Here is a 14,317-nt window from a genome sequence, read left to right as displayed (position 1 = left end):
AATAACCTGTCCCTTCAACTTACACACCATCATAACATGTCCCCTCAACTTACACCACAATAGCCTGTCCCCTCAATTTACACCACAATAGCCTGTCCCCTGAACTTACACACCACCATAACCTGTCCCCTCAATTTACACCACAATAGCCTGTCCCCTGAACTTACACACCACCATAACCTGTCCCCTCAATTTACACCACAATAGCCTGTCCCCTGAACTTACACACCATCATAACCTGTCCCCTCAACTTACACACCATCATAACATGTCCCCTCAACTTACACACCACCATAACCTGTCCCCTCAACTTACACACCACCATAACCTGTCCCCTCAACTTACACACCACCATAACCTGTCCCCTCAACTTACACACCACAATAACCTGTCCCCTCAACTTACACACCACCATAACCTGTCCCCTCAACTTACACACCACCATAACCTGTCCCCTGAACTTACACACCACCATAACCTTTCCCCTCAACTTATAACCTGTCCCTTCAACTTACACACCACCATAACCTGTCCCCTCAACTTATACACCACAATAGGTTGTTCACTCAATTTACACTGTTTTCCTTTAGTCCCATTACTCAGTTCCTAAGCTGAATCCAGGAATGTATTATCCTATTTTAGACTCTTAACATTGCTTTAATTCAGCAGGGAGCATATTTAGTCCGTTGGTTTTAGGGATGTATGACTGTTTAAATAATCCCTTTCTATGGTTCCATGACAGTAGACCTGTATTGTACTTGTATTAGTACTGTGCAGCTGTCTTTATCGACCTGGCCAAGGCTTTCTACTCTGTCAATCACCGTATCCTTATCGGCAGACTTAATAGCCTTGGTTTCTCAAATGACTGCCACGCCTGGTTCACCAACTACTTTGCAGACAGAGTTCAGTGTGTCAAATCGGAGGGCCTGTTGTTCGGACCTCTGGCAGTCTCTATGGGGATGCCACAGGGTTCAATTCTCGGGCCGACTCTTTTCTCTGTATATATCAATGATGTCGCTCTTGCTGCTGGTGATTCCCTGATCCACCTCTACGCAGACGACACCATTCTGTATACTTCTGGCCCTTCTTTGGGCACTGTGTTAACTAACCTCCAAACAAGCTTTAATTCCATACAACACTCATTCCGTGGCCTCCAACTGCTCTTGAACGCTAGTAAAACCAAATGCTTTTCAACCTTTCGTTGCCCTGGACGGTTCTGACTTAGAATATGTGGACAACTACAAATACCTAGGTGTCTGGCTAGACTGTAAACTCTCCTTCCAGACTCATATTAAACATCTCCAATCTAAAATCAAATCTAGAATCAGCTCCAAATCTAGAACAAAGCCTCCTTCACTCACGCCGCCAAACCTACCCTAGTAAAACTGACTATCCTACCGATCCTTGACTTCGGCGATGTTATCTACAAAATAGCCTCCAACACTCTACTCCGCAAATTGAATGCAGTCTATCACAGTGCCATCCGTTTTGTCACCAAATCACCTTATACCACCCACCACTGTGACCTGTATGCTCTAGTTGGCTGGCCCTCGCTACATATTCGTCGCCAGACCCACTGGTTCCAGGTCGTCTATAAGTCTATGCTAGGTAAAGCTATCTTAGCTCACTGGTCACGATAACAACACGTGCTCCAGCAGGTATATCTCACTGGTCATCCCCGAAGCCAACATCTCCTTTGGCCGCCTTTCCTTCCAGTTCTCTGCTGCCAGTGACTGGAACGAATTGCAAAAATCGCTGAAGCTGGAGACTTATATTTCCCTCACTAACTTTAAACATCAGCTATCTAAGCAGCTAACCAATTGCTGCAGCTGTACATAGTCCATCTGTAATAGCCCACCCAATCTACCTACCTCATCCCCATATTGTTTTTATTAACTTTTCTGCTCTTTTGCATACCAGTATCACTACTTGCACACCATCATCTGATCATCATCATCTGCTCATCTATCACTCCATTGTTAATCTGCTAAATTGTAATTACTTCGCTACTATGGCCTATTTATTGCCTACCTCCTCACGCCATTTGCACACACTGTTCATAGACTTTCTTTTTTTCTATTGTGTTATTGACTGTACGCTTGTTTATTCCATGTGTAACTCTGTGTTGTTGTTTGTGTCACACAGCTATGCTTTATCTTGACCAGGCCGCAGTTGTAAATGAGAACTTGTTCTCAACTGGCCCATCTGGTTAAATAAAGGTGAAATAAAATAAATAATGTAATAAATAATTAGACACAGTAGGTGCCTTTCCCTATCACATGCCAAGTATTGTAGTGAAGCTATTCTGTGTGTGTGCACGTGTGTGTGTGTGAGAATGGGAGCAGGTTGTTGGTATGGGAAGAGTGTAGTCGTGGTGGGGCGGTCTGCTGCGTGTGTGTCTGAGGTGGGTATGACCGCTCGCTGCCTCGCCTGCCTCGCCTGCCTGTGTTTTGCTGCAGCCTCAGCCTGCATATGCGGCTGGCTGGCTGGCTGAATGGCTGGCTGGCTGAATGGCTGGCTGAATGGCTGGTGGGATTGCATCACGCTGGCCAGGCTGAAAGGGCACCATGATGTAACTGTGAGTAATACTACCTCCAGTGAAGTGAAGCAGCTCAGGACTGGACTATACTGTACTATACTATACTGTACTATACTGTTCTGTTCTATATTGTACGATACGAAACTATACTATAACATACTGTAATGTAGTATACTATACTGTACTATACTATACTGTACTATACTGTTCTGTTCTATATTGTATGATACGAAACTATACTATAACATACTGTAATGTACTATACTATACTGGACTATACTGGACTATACTATACTGTACTATACTGTTCTGTTCTATATTGTACGATACGAAACTATACTATAACATACTGTAATGTACTATACTATACTGTACTATACTGTTCTGTTCTGTTCTATATTGTACGATACGAAACAATACTATAACATACTGTAATGTACTATACTATACTGGACTATACTGTAATATACTATACTGTACTATACTGTTCTGTTCTATATTGTATGATACGAAACTATACTATACTGTACTATACTGTTCTGTTCTATATTGTACGATACAAAACTATACTATAACATACTGTAATGTACTATACTATACTGGACTATACTGTACTATACTATACTGTACTATACTGTTCTGTTCTATATTGTACGATACAAAACTATACTATAACATACTGAAATGTACTATACTATACTGGACTATACTGTAATATACTATACTGTACTATACTGTTCTGTTCTATATTGTACGATACGAAACTATACTATAACATACTGTACTATACTGTAATGTACTATACTATACTGGACTATACTGTACTATACTATACTGTGATGTGAATGACATGTGGATGGGGAGTTGCTACTGCTGCACTCTCTTTGTGTGTCCCAAATGGCACCTTATTCAAATCTAGTGCACTATATAAGGAATAGGGTGCCATTTGGAACGTAGCCCGTGTCACCGGCTGACTGGTTCCCAACTGGGCTGATCAGACAGTGAAGACATGTTTTGTATACCCATAACAAGTTATAACAACACATAACAAGCTATAACAACCCGTAACAAGCTGTAACAAGCTACAAATCAAATCAAATTTGATTTGTCACATACACGTGTTTAGCAGATGTTATTGTGGGTGTAGCGAAATGCTGTAACAAGCTGTAACAACCTGTATAGTCAGATTACCATCAGACAGATCCACATCCGCCATATGGTTGATGTATTGAGGGAATGACAGTTTTCATGATCGATGGATTGGTTTATACAATCATAGCTCATCCGTAGCGGAGTAATGAACATTCAATGCTGTTATACAGTGGGGCAAAAAAGTATTTAGTCAGCCACCAATTGTGCAAGTTCTCCCACTTAAAAAAATTAGAGAGGCCTGTAATTTTCATCATAGGTACACTTCAACTATGACAGACAAAATGAGAGAAAAAAATCCAGAAAATCACATTGTAGGATTTTTAATGAATTTATTTGCAAATTATGGTGGAAAATAAGTATTTGGTCACCTACAAACAAGCAAGATTTCTGGCTCTCACAGACCTGTAACTTCTTCTTTAAGAGGCTCCTCTGTCCTCCACTTGTTATCAGTATAAAAGACACCTGTCCACAACCTCAAACAGTCACACTCCAAACTCCACTATGGCCAAGACCAAAGAGCTGTCAAAGGACCCCAGAAACAAAATTGTAGACCTGCACCAGGCTGGGAAGACTGAATCTGCAATAGGTAAGCAGCTTGGTTTGAAGAAATCAACTGTGGGAGCAATTATTAGGAAATAGAAGACATACAAGACCACTGATAATCTCCCTCGATCTGGGGCTCCACGCAGGATCTCACCCCGTGGGGTCAAAATGATCACAAGAACGGTGAGCAAAAATCCCAGCACCACACGGGGACCTAGTGAATGACCTGCAGAGAGCTGGGACCAAAGTAACAAAGCCTACCATCAGTAACACACTACGCCGCCAGGGACTCAAATCCTGCAGTGCCAGACGTGTCCCCCTGCTTAAGCCAGTACATGTCCAGGCCCGTCTGAAGTTTGCTAGAGAGCATTTGGATGATCCAGAAGAAGATTGGGAGAATGTCATATGGTCAGATGAAACCAAAATATAACTTTTTGGTAAAAACTCAACTCGTCGTGTTTGGAGGACAAAGAATGCTGAGTTGCATCCAAAGAACACTATACCTACCTACCTTTTGAGTGAAAACCCCTTTCCATCAGCAAGGGCATTGAAGATGAAACGTGGCTGGGTCTTTCAGCATGACAATGATCCCAAACACACCGCCCGGGCAACGAAGGAGTGGCTTCGTAAGAAGCATTTCAAGGTCCTGGAGTGGCCTAGCCAGTCTCCAGATCTCAACCCCATAGAAAATCTTTGGAGGGAGTTGAAAGTCCGTGTTGCCCAGCAACAGCCCCAAAACATCACTGCTCTAGAGGAGATCTGCATGGAGGAATGGGCCAAAATACCAGCAACAGTGTGTGAAAACCTTGTGAAGACTTACAGAAAATGTTTGACCTCTGTCATTGCCAACAAAGGGTATACAACAAAGTATTGAGATAAACTTTTGTAATTGACCAAATACTTATTTTCCACCATAATTTGAAAATAAATTCATAAAAAATCATACAATGTGATTTTCTGGATTTTTTTTCTCATTTTGTCTGTCATAGTTGAAGTGTACCTATGCTGAAAATTACAGGCCTCTCTCATCTTTTTAAGTGGGAGAACTTGCACAATTGGTGGCTGACTAAATACTTTTTTGCCCCACTGTATATGATAATATCACTAATGATGCATACACCAGGTGAGATAGTGCACTTCACAGGGAATACGGTTCCATTTGGGACGCATCCAGAATGTTATGTTTGACATTTCTGACATGTTCCTATCCGTGTCGTTGTCTAGGTGTGCCCACGCCGACGGCAGAGATTCTCCACCACACGCTGAGTATGCTGGTCCGGGAGAGGAAGATCTACCCCACACCAGAGGGCTACTTCATTGTCACGCCCCAGACCTACTTCATCACGCCCTCACTCATCAGGACCAGCTCCAAATGGTACCACCTGGATGAGAGAATACCTGACCGCCAGCAACAACAACAACAACAACAACAACAGTGTACCTCCCCCCTCTCTGGAACCATCACCCCTTCCACTTCTGGCTGTGTCAGAGACAGGTCCCATCCTAAGAACCATGGAGACTCCTATAATAGTTACCGTGACGACCCCCCCAGCCACCACACGACCCTCACCAGGAAGTCCCCTAAGGAGCACCGAGAGGCCTACTCTCCCCACTCCCCTCACTCCCCTCACACACCCACACAGACCCAGCCCCAGCCTACCTCCACGGAAAAGACCCGGAGCACCCTAAGCTTCCCCTTCAAGTCGGACACCCTGACCAAGCACCGTGAGGGGGGCAGCAGCGGGGAGAAGCAGTCCAAGAAGTTTGGCCTCAAGCTGTTCCGGCTGAGCTTCAAGAAGGACAAGACCAAGCAGCTGACCACCTTCTCGGCCCAGTTCCCCCCGGAGGAGTGGCCTCTGCGGGACGAGGAGACGCCCACGGCCGTGCCGCGCGACGTGGAGATGGAGATCATCAGGCGGATCAACCCGGACCTGACGGTGGAAAACGTGGCGAGACACACGGCCGTGATGAAGAGGCTGGAGGAGGAGAGGGCTCAGAGGAGCAAGGCCAGCTCCTCAGCCCAGCACAGCGCACGCAGCAGGAGGAGCCGTGGACACCGTAAGCCCCAAGGTAAGCCGTCACGCTCCCACAGTAAGACCCGCGCCTCCCGGGGAGACCCCTCTGAGGGATCCAACCTGGACCTGGGGGCTGAGAGGGACTACCGGGCTTACAGCTCCTCCCTGGCGCGCTCGCCACGGGACACCTCCTTCTCCATGGAGCGCAGCCGTGCCCGACACCTGGCCCACAGCAACCCAAACATCATGGAGTCCCACCTGCCCATCACCCCGGAGTGGGACGTGTCGGGAGAGCTGGCCAAGAGGAGGACGGAGATGCCCTTCCCCGAGCCCTCACACGGGCCGTCCCACTCCAAGGTGCACCGCAGCCACAGCCACACGCAGGAGAGGAAGTCACGCAACGAGCGCTCGGACAACAAGGCCAAAGAGCGGTCCCGCTCCATGGACAACTCCAAAGGGCCCCTAGGGGCCGGGCAGATTGGGCCCCCAGACTACTTTGAGCGCAGCCCTGATGAGAGGGACAGAGACAGGAGCCGCTACTACACCGATGATGGGACCTTGAGGGCCTCAGCCCAGGCCTCCCAGTACTCCCACTCGCGGGCCACGCCCCCTGCTGCTAAGTTAACCTCTGACCCCTGTGGGCCCGACGGAGGGAGAACACTTGAAAATAACAAAAGTAGAGACCGTTTACCTGCCTACGACAGCCAGAAGGCTTATTCTCCTAAACACATGGCTGAGGACTATTTCCAGTGCAATGCATCCACTGAGGCGGTCCTCACTACCCCTAGCCCCTTAGGAAAACCCAATCACGATAACTTACCTAAGGTGAAGGTGGGCTGTTCGTCCGACAGACAGACCCCTCATCCCCCAGAATACAAAGAGGACACTACAAAGGGACAGAACGGTGTTAGTTTGCCCATGCCCTGCCAGATGCCTGAGCCTTTGCCAAATGGCCGTTCAGTACAGCACCACAACACCAACTCTGGTAGCATGGACAGGAGGAAGGACATCTTCAGCAAAGACACTCTATTCAAACCTCCGCCCAACACGCTGCCCAGCGGCTACGGGGACGGAAGCTACTCCAGGTCGAGCACGCTGAGGAAGACCCCGGTCATGTCGTCGGCCGAGGTGCTGGACAGCCAGGAGCACTTTGAGCAGCCGGGCCCCCTGCTAGCTGTGCCCCGGCCCCCCTCCTCTGGCCCCTCAGGGATGGAGCAGGCTGGCTCGGGCCCGGCCGGGGAAGCCTCCTTCGACTACTACAACGTGTCTGATGATGACGAGCTGGAGGACGCCGCCTCAGCCAAGCAGGCAGAGCAGGAGCCGAAGTCCCCTGAGGGCTGTGGTGGGGTCGGTGGGGGAGGAGGGGGAGGGGGGGGTACCATGCAGTGGCTGCTGGAGCGGGAGAAGGAGAGGGACCTCCAGCGCAGGTTTGAGAGGAACCTGACCTTCCCCAACCCCAAGGAGAGTGACCACAACAACCAGAGCCAGCAGTCAGCCCACTCAGCCAGGCTGGACAGCATGGACAGCAGTAGTGTTACAGTGGACAGTGGATTTAACTCTCCACGGTAAGCCTCATCGGGTGACAACAACACACTCACTCACACAGCCTCTCTGTTTGTGTGGTCGGTGGTCATGAGAGGGGATGGCTTCTTATTCTGTGAATAGACTAATGGTGGGATTATTGTTCTCACATGAGAACATAATGGACTGGTAATATTATTCCATATGGTGCTGTTGATTCTAGTGAATCTGAAGTACAACCTATCATGGTTATAGCCCTGTAGAAGAGACAGAATAGGAGTTTCCAACGTTCCCCAATTCCATAATTGCCTCTCATCCATGTGAACTTTTGCTTTTCTGTTTACAAAACAACATTTTTGCTCTGAATGGATTTGGTTTGCTTTGTTTGTTTGTTTCTTTCTGATGTCTGTGCTTCCCTCAATGATTCACGTTCATTTGGACTGTGGTATTCTTCTGAGTGTCTTAGTGAATCACTTGAGCGTAAGCAGACATCTGTGTTTTTGTGGAGTTTTTTTTCCTCGTGATACATGGTGTCTGTCACTGAAATATGTCCATTACGGCAACCATTCACATGGCTTTCCCTTCAGCCGACAAAATAGGACCTTTTTTGGTCCCATAAGCAACATACAGTCTGGAGGTTTTGGAGGATTTTGATATTCATCAGTGGTAGAGGGAGAAAGAGGGAGTCCCTCAGCTCAGGCCTCCCTCTGTCATGGTTCATCTGTCGGGTCTCAGCTGACACACAGCTCTCTCTTCTCATAACAGAAAAGTTGAGCCTCTAAATCCTAAAAGCCATAACTATAAACAAAGACTTGTTCAAAATGTGATTAAGTCATTAGGGCAGGCCTGAATCTACTTTACCGCAAAGAACGGACCCCACCGTTTCTTAATGTACTTTCAAATTGTGTGAAGAATTGTATTCCGGGTGTTTTTAAAGGCTTTTGAACTGTGGTCTTAAACTATATAGATAGCAACCCCCAAAAGCTTTTGTGCATTACAACACTGCCTGTTTTTGCTAAATCCTTTTCACCCGGGCCCCTCTGGCATAGTGGGAGTGTGTGACGTTTCATTAGGGTCACATGTGTCTTCCTGTGTCTAACCCCGACCACATGCTCTAGCCTCTAAACAAGATGGATGCCCGCGCTAGCGCCGCTCGTCTTTGATTGGTTTGTATCACGCTAAGGTTTGCAGTTCAGAACCTCTGGGACCATCGGCTCATTTTTTTTTCGGGCTGAGTTTCCCCTCCCCTCAGCCCCTACCATGTTTCCAGCCACGGCCTCCCGCTCTCCCCCGTGGCCAGTAATGGAAAATAATGTCTCTGTATTCAGCAGACGTTTGGCTGTCTCTAGATAATGCTCCTCAGCAGACGTTTGGCTCTCTAGATAATGCTCCTCAGCAGACGTTTGGCTGTCTCTAGATAATGCTCCTCAGCAGACGTTTGGCTGTCTCTAGATAATGCTCCTCAGCAGACGTTTGGCTGTCTCTAGATAATGCTCCTCAGCAGACGTTTGGCTGTCTCTAGATAATGCTCCTCAGCAGACGTTTGGCTGTCTCTAGATAATGCTCCTCAGCAGACGTTTGGCTGTCTCTAGATAATGCTCCTCAGCAGACTGACCTGCCTCCTCAGCCAGCTTATTCAAACAAGATGGGCAACCTTTTGTGGAAGTGATTGTGGAACTGGAAACAGTGACCGCTGCAGATTTGAAATGGCTTGGAGGTGGAGTGGTGGCCCTTCCTTGTAGATTCGGTTGCCTATTTCACAGCCTCTAACGACCTTGTCATTTTATTTTCCTGTGAAGAACGGTGATAAGAAGTGTGATGTGGTTTTCCACTCTGTTGGGTTGGGATCACACTAGTGATCATGTGGAGCTCTTCAGGACAGATGTAACTAATCTCCTGTGTGACTGAAAGGGCATTGGTCCACATATGTACAGTACTTGGTCTTTTGGCCCCTCCCTCCCAGTTAGCTCTGCTCCACCCCTCTCTCCCATAGTCTCGGCCTGCAGATGGAGCCAGTGAGGAGAACCACATCCACCTTTCATGGGTGACCTGGTCTGGCTGGCAGTGAAAAGATAGAAACAGGCATGATCAGACTTTTTAACATGCTGTTCCTCTCTAAATCAGTAAGACACCATTCAAAACAACTATCTTGTTAAATATTATCAGCAATGTAATGTTACAAACAATTCCATTGTAGAGAACATCAGACAAACCACGAATGAGAACCACACTTTATAAGTGTCTATATCTGCCAGAGGTTATGAATCTTATGACTCTTCTCTCATTCGTTCTTCTTGCTATACCCATCTTTTCTTCTCACCTTTTGTATCCCCTCCCCTCCACCCTCAGGACAGTGGTTACAGCAGTTACTGGTTAACATGGAGAGGATATCAAGTTTTGATTTACTTGAAGGGAACTCCCTAACCTCTAAGTGCTGCCTATAGCTGGAAAACTTTATAGACAACATGTGTCAACAATCAATCGGAGACTTTCTGCTCTCACACTATTCCACACAAACAAGGGAAGGCAGCATAACATGCTTCTGTGTTCGGACCTCTCTCCTTCTTTCTCCTCATTCCCTTCACCATTCTATTGTTCTCTTTCTGTTCTTTCCCTTCCTTTCCTCTTCTTCCTGGCTCAGCACACGAGAGAGTCTGGCCTCAAACACCTCCAGCATCGTGGAGAGCAACAGACGTCAGAACCTGGCTCTGAGTCCCGGACACCTGGGAATCGCCACGGGCAACGGTCCACCTTTCACCTTCCGGACCATTCCAGAGCCGCCGCCTACCACCCAACCCGAGAAACTCCAGAAACCCTCAAACTGTTTGGCCTCCATCACCAGTGTGTGACAGTGGCAGGAGAGGGAGATCAAATGAAGAGGGAGGTGTTGGGTGTGGATGAGTACAGCTCCTCCACCTCACTGGGGCTGTTCTAGTATCCAGACTGGCTGACACAACACACACAAGCCCATTCAGCGACTGGTATTACATTGTCAATCTGTCATGCAATGGTTTTGGTTTAGTTTTCCTCATCTTCTGTTGGGTAATTTTTGAATTTGTGATACTCACTACTACATTGTAACACCACTTCTCACAAGATTACATTTATAAAAATATTTAAAAGCATTGATCTTTTTCAATCCCATTCTAAACCTTGGAAGAAAAAAAAACGTCATTCTACAGGTCCTTTTAGGTTTTTGTTTTTACTGAGCAGTTTTAATTTATTTCATGTGACTGATTTGACTTTGACCTGCCAGTTGACATTCTGTCATTTATTTTGGTGTTAAATGTATAATTTTATAATCTCAGGTCACTCGTAATTACACTCCTCCCATTTTTTGGCTATGTGTGGCTGTTGAGCTTTTTAAACATACTCTTTAGCCCCCTCTGCTGGCTCACATGAGGCTCTGACACAATGCGATAGCCCTGCTTGCTAGACTTTACCTGACCCCTCTGCCATAAGGCCTACATAATGCTGTCATGATAATATAACAGGCAATAAACCGTTATGTCAGCTCATGACGACTGATTTACAGCTGTCCTAACAGAAACCGTTGTTTAGGCTTGTTAATTGTCTGGCCATACATCTAGACAATTAGCATACCTGAGTAATGGTTTGTGTCATGACTGTGTCAAGTGACATAAGCAGCTGTCATTATGGTTTATAATGCTATGACATTATTATGACAGTCTTACGAAGGGTTCAAGTGACATGTTATCCTAGTGATGTTAGGAGTGCAACATGTCCAGTCCATCCAACCTCTCTGTAGGGTACTATTGGTGTACCAGAGTAGCCCTCTGTTCCGTGGTACTGAACCCAGCCCTGACGCTGCTGTAGTCTAGATAACAAAATCCAAGTGTTTGAACTGGGCTCTTAGAGCTAATGTTTACATAGAATCAGGTCTCTCAGCACATTTTGGTACATTGTAAATACAGATTAAGGAAAGGCCTCAATGCCCGACAGGGATTGAGTTTCTAAGCAGTACCACACGGCAGTCATGGCCAACAATGGAAAAACCAAACTTTTATTTTTATTGGATTAAAAATGTCACACTATTCCTGGTGCTATTACCTGTGGTATTTTCCTGTTGAATGCATTCGTTGTTCAAATTAACAACAAGGGACTTTTGAATATGGACAACGTCGAAAACCATCCCCTTTATAGAGGCAGATAAGGTCAGTCCTCTCTTTTATAGAGGCAGATAAGGTCCTCTCTCCCCACCTCTCTGAGTTGTTTTCATATTTGACCCTATGTTGTCAGATTCTCTCTAATACAACTACCTCCACAACAGTAGAGTAGTGGCTCTCCTCTTACAAATCACTGTCATCAGCCTGTATCCTGTGAATGTCAATGTTAAAGCCCTAGAAATGACTCACACACAAAAACCATGTCAAAGTGCTGGACTGACTCTCCTATTGTCATTCTCACGACAACAGAGCTCACATGTATGCGCCCCTCTCTCTGTCTGAGTTTATTAGAGGTGTTCTTCTCACGCAATTCTCACTTTTTGACTCTCACTTCCCCCAACAGAAATGTAATAATTTCTGTGCAGTTTGATTAGAGGGGGGGGGGGGGGGGGGGTTCCTCTCCTCTCCTCTATTTAATGATGTTAAGGATATCAAAGGTGACCTCATAGCACAGCATTTCCGTAGGATACATCACCGTCCTCTCAGCACTGTGTACCATCAGTATCCATGTCTCATACAGTGTGATGATGAGCCTATGAAGGGAGTGGTGTCAACCTTGTCACTTTGGTAGTACAGTTCCAGTCCAATGACAACGCATTGAAAAGGTCCATTTTCAGTTTTTGTGAGCTCTTTTCAAATAATGATCAACATCATCAATTCCCTCTGAAATCAAAAGGGAGAATTGCAGCCAAGACTGCCTTGTATTGTCATGTTTGCACTGAAATAAATGCCTGTTCTCTGGTTGCTGTAAAAGCCATCCAAGAAGGATGTTCTGTTTATATTGAAAATATTTCATATGAAATTCTGACAGTCCATGAAATGTCTTCCCTTAACATTGCGGATTTATAATGGAGTTCAATAACGTTGTTTCTAATTGTGACGGTATGTCATACTGTAGATGATCTTGGTCTGTCATGCTTAGTAAAAATAATGTCAACAATAAGAGGGATTTTTTATGTCTATAATATCTAAGTCCCTTTTTGTGTAGTCATGGTGTTTACTGTTGTTCTAGTGTGTGTGATATAACCTTTGGGGATTGTTACTTTTTAAGATAATAAAATAACATGTTTGGTTATATGTCTTGAATGTCTTTATTTAATGGAAGACCAGGGGCTGGACATATCAATTGTCTCGGAGTAGGGCTGCTGATTCGGGATCAGTTTAGCTTTTTAGATCACAATGAAAAAGATGATATGGATTAGGGGGACCTGATCCGAGATCAGCACTGCTACTCTAAGAGGCTTGATAACTTGTTTTCACCGGTAGATGACGCTAAAGCATCTCCAACCCACATCTCAGCTGCAATCTATCTCCACTAGATGGAGTTCTTGCCTCTATTTGGCTACAACAACAAAAACTAGTTCTTCTCAGCAACCCCCATCCACTCCACATATGGGTTCCTAAATAGTTCATAAGACAGGGACACTATATATACAAAAGTATGTAGACACCCCTTCAAATTAGTGGATTCGGCTATTTCAGCCACACCCGTTGCTGACAGCTGTATAAAATTGAGCACACCATGCAATCTCCATAGACAAACATTGGCAGTAGAATGGTCTTACTGAAGAGCTCAGTGACTTTCAACGTGGCACCATCATAGAATGCCACCTTCCCAACAAGTCAGTTCATCAGATTTCTGCCCTGCTAGAACTGCCCTGGTCAACTGTAAGTGTTGTTATTGTGAAGTGAAAATGTCTAGGAGCAACAACAGCTCAGCCGCGAAGTGGTAGACCACACAAGCTCACAGAACGGGACCGGCGAGTGCTGAAGCACGTAAAAATCGTCTGTCTTCTGTTGCAACACTCACTACTGAGTTCCAAACTGCCTCTGGAAGCAATGTCAACACAAGAACTGTTGGTCGCATACAATGACATTCTAGATGATTCTGTGCTTCCAACTTTGTGGCAACAGTTTGGGGAAGGCCCTTTCCTGTTTCAGCATGACAATGCCTCTGTGCACAAAGCGAAGTCCATACAGAAATGGTTTGTCGAGATCGGTGTGGAATAACTTGACTGGCCTGCAAAGATCCCTGACCTCAACTCCATCGAACACCTTTGGGATGAATTGGAACGCCGACTGCGAGCCAGGCCTAATTGCCCAACATCAGTGCCCGACCTCACTAATGCTCTTGTGACTGAATGGAAGCAAGTCCCTACAGTAATGCTCCAACATCTAGTGGAAAGCCTTCCCAGAAGAGTGGAGAGGCTGTGATAGCAGCAAAGGGGAGACCGACTCCATATTACTGCCCATGATTTTGGAATGAGATGTTGGACGAACAGGTGTCCACATACTTTTGGTAATGTAGTGTAAACTCCTGCATGACCTTTGGCCCGTGTCGTGTAGTTCATTGGATTTCA

The 14,317-nt window shown here is 45.9% G+C and overlaps 1 protein-coding gene across 3 annotated transcripts in view; it reads left to right on the top strand.

Moving 5' to 3' along the window:
- LOC110504728 (storkhead-box protein 2) overlaps positions 1 to 13,034 on the top strand; it is a 102,563-nt gene extending 89,529 nt beyond the window's left edge. For all 3 annotated transcript variants that reach the window (XM_021583522.2, XM_021583523.2, XM_036970401.1), the window contains exons 3-4: positions 5,459 to 7,814; positions 10,412 to 13,034. In XM_021583522.2, the coding sequence (XP_021439197.2) occupies positions 5,459 to 7,814; positions 10,412 to 10,619 (2,564 nt within the window). In that variant the 3' untranslated portion in view covers positions 10,620 to 13,034. The remainder of the gene's footprint in view (positions 1 to 5,458; positions 7,815 to 10,411) is intronic.
- Positions 13,035 to 14,317: the final 1,283 nt, after the last annotated feature.

This window comes from Oncorhynchus mykiss, chromosome 31, assembly GCF_013265735.2.
Source record: "Oncorhynchus mykiss isolate Arlee chromosome 31, USDA_OmykA_1.1, whole genome shotgun sequence".
NCBI classification, from domain to species: Eukaryota; Metazoa; Chordata; class Actinopteri; order Salmoniformes; family Salmonidae; genus Oncorhynchus; species Oncorhynchus mykiss.
The sequence above is the reverse complement of the archived record's forward strand: the minus strand, read 5'-3'. Positions and strand labels throughout refer to the sequence as shown.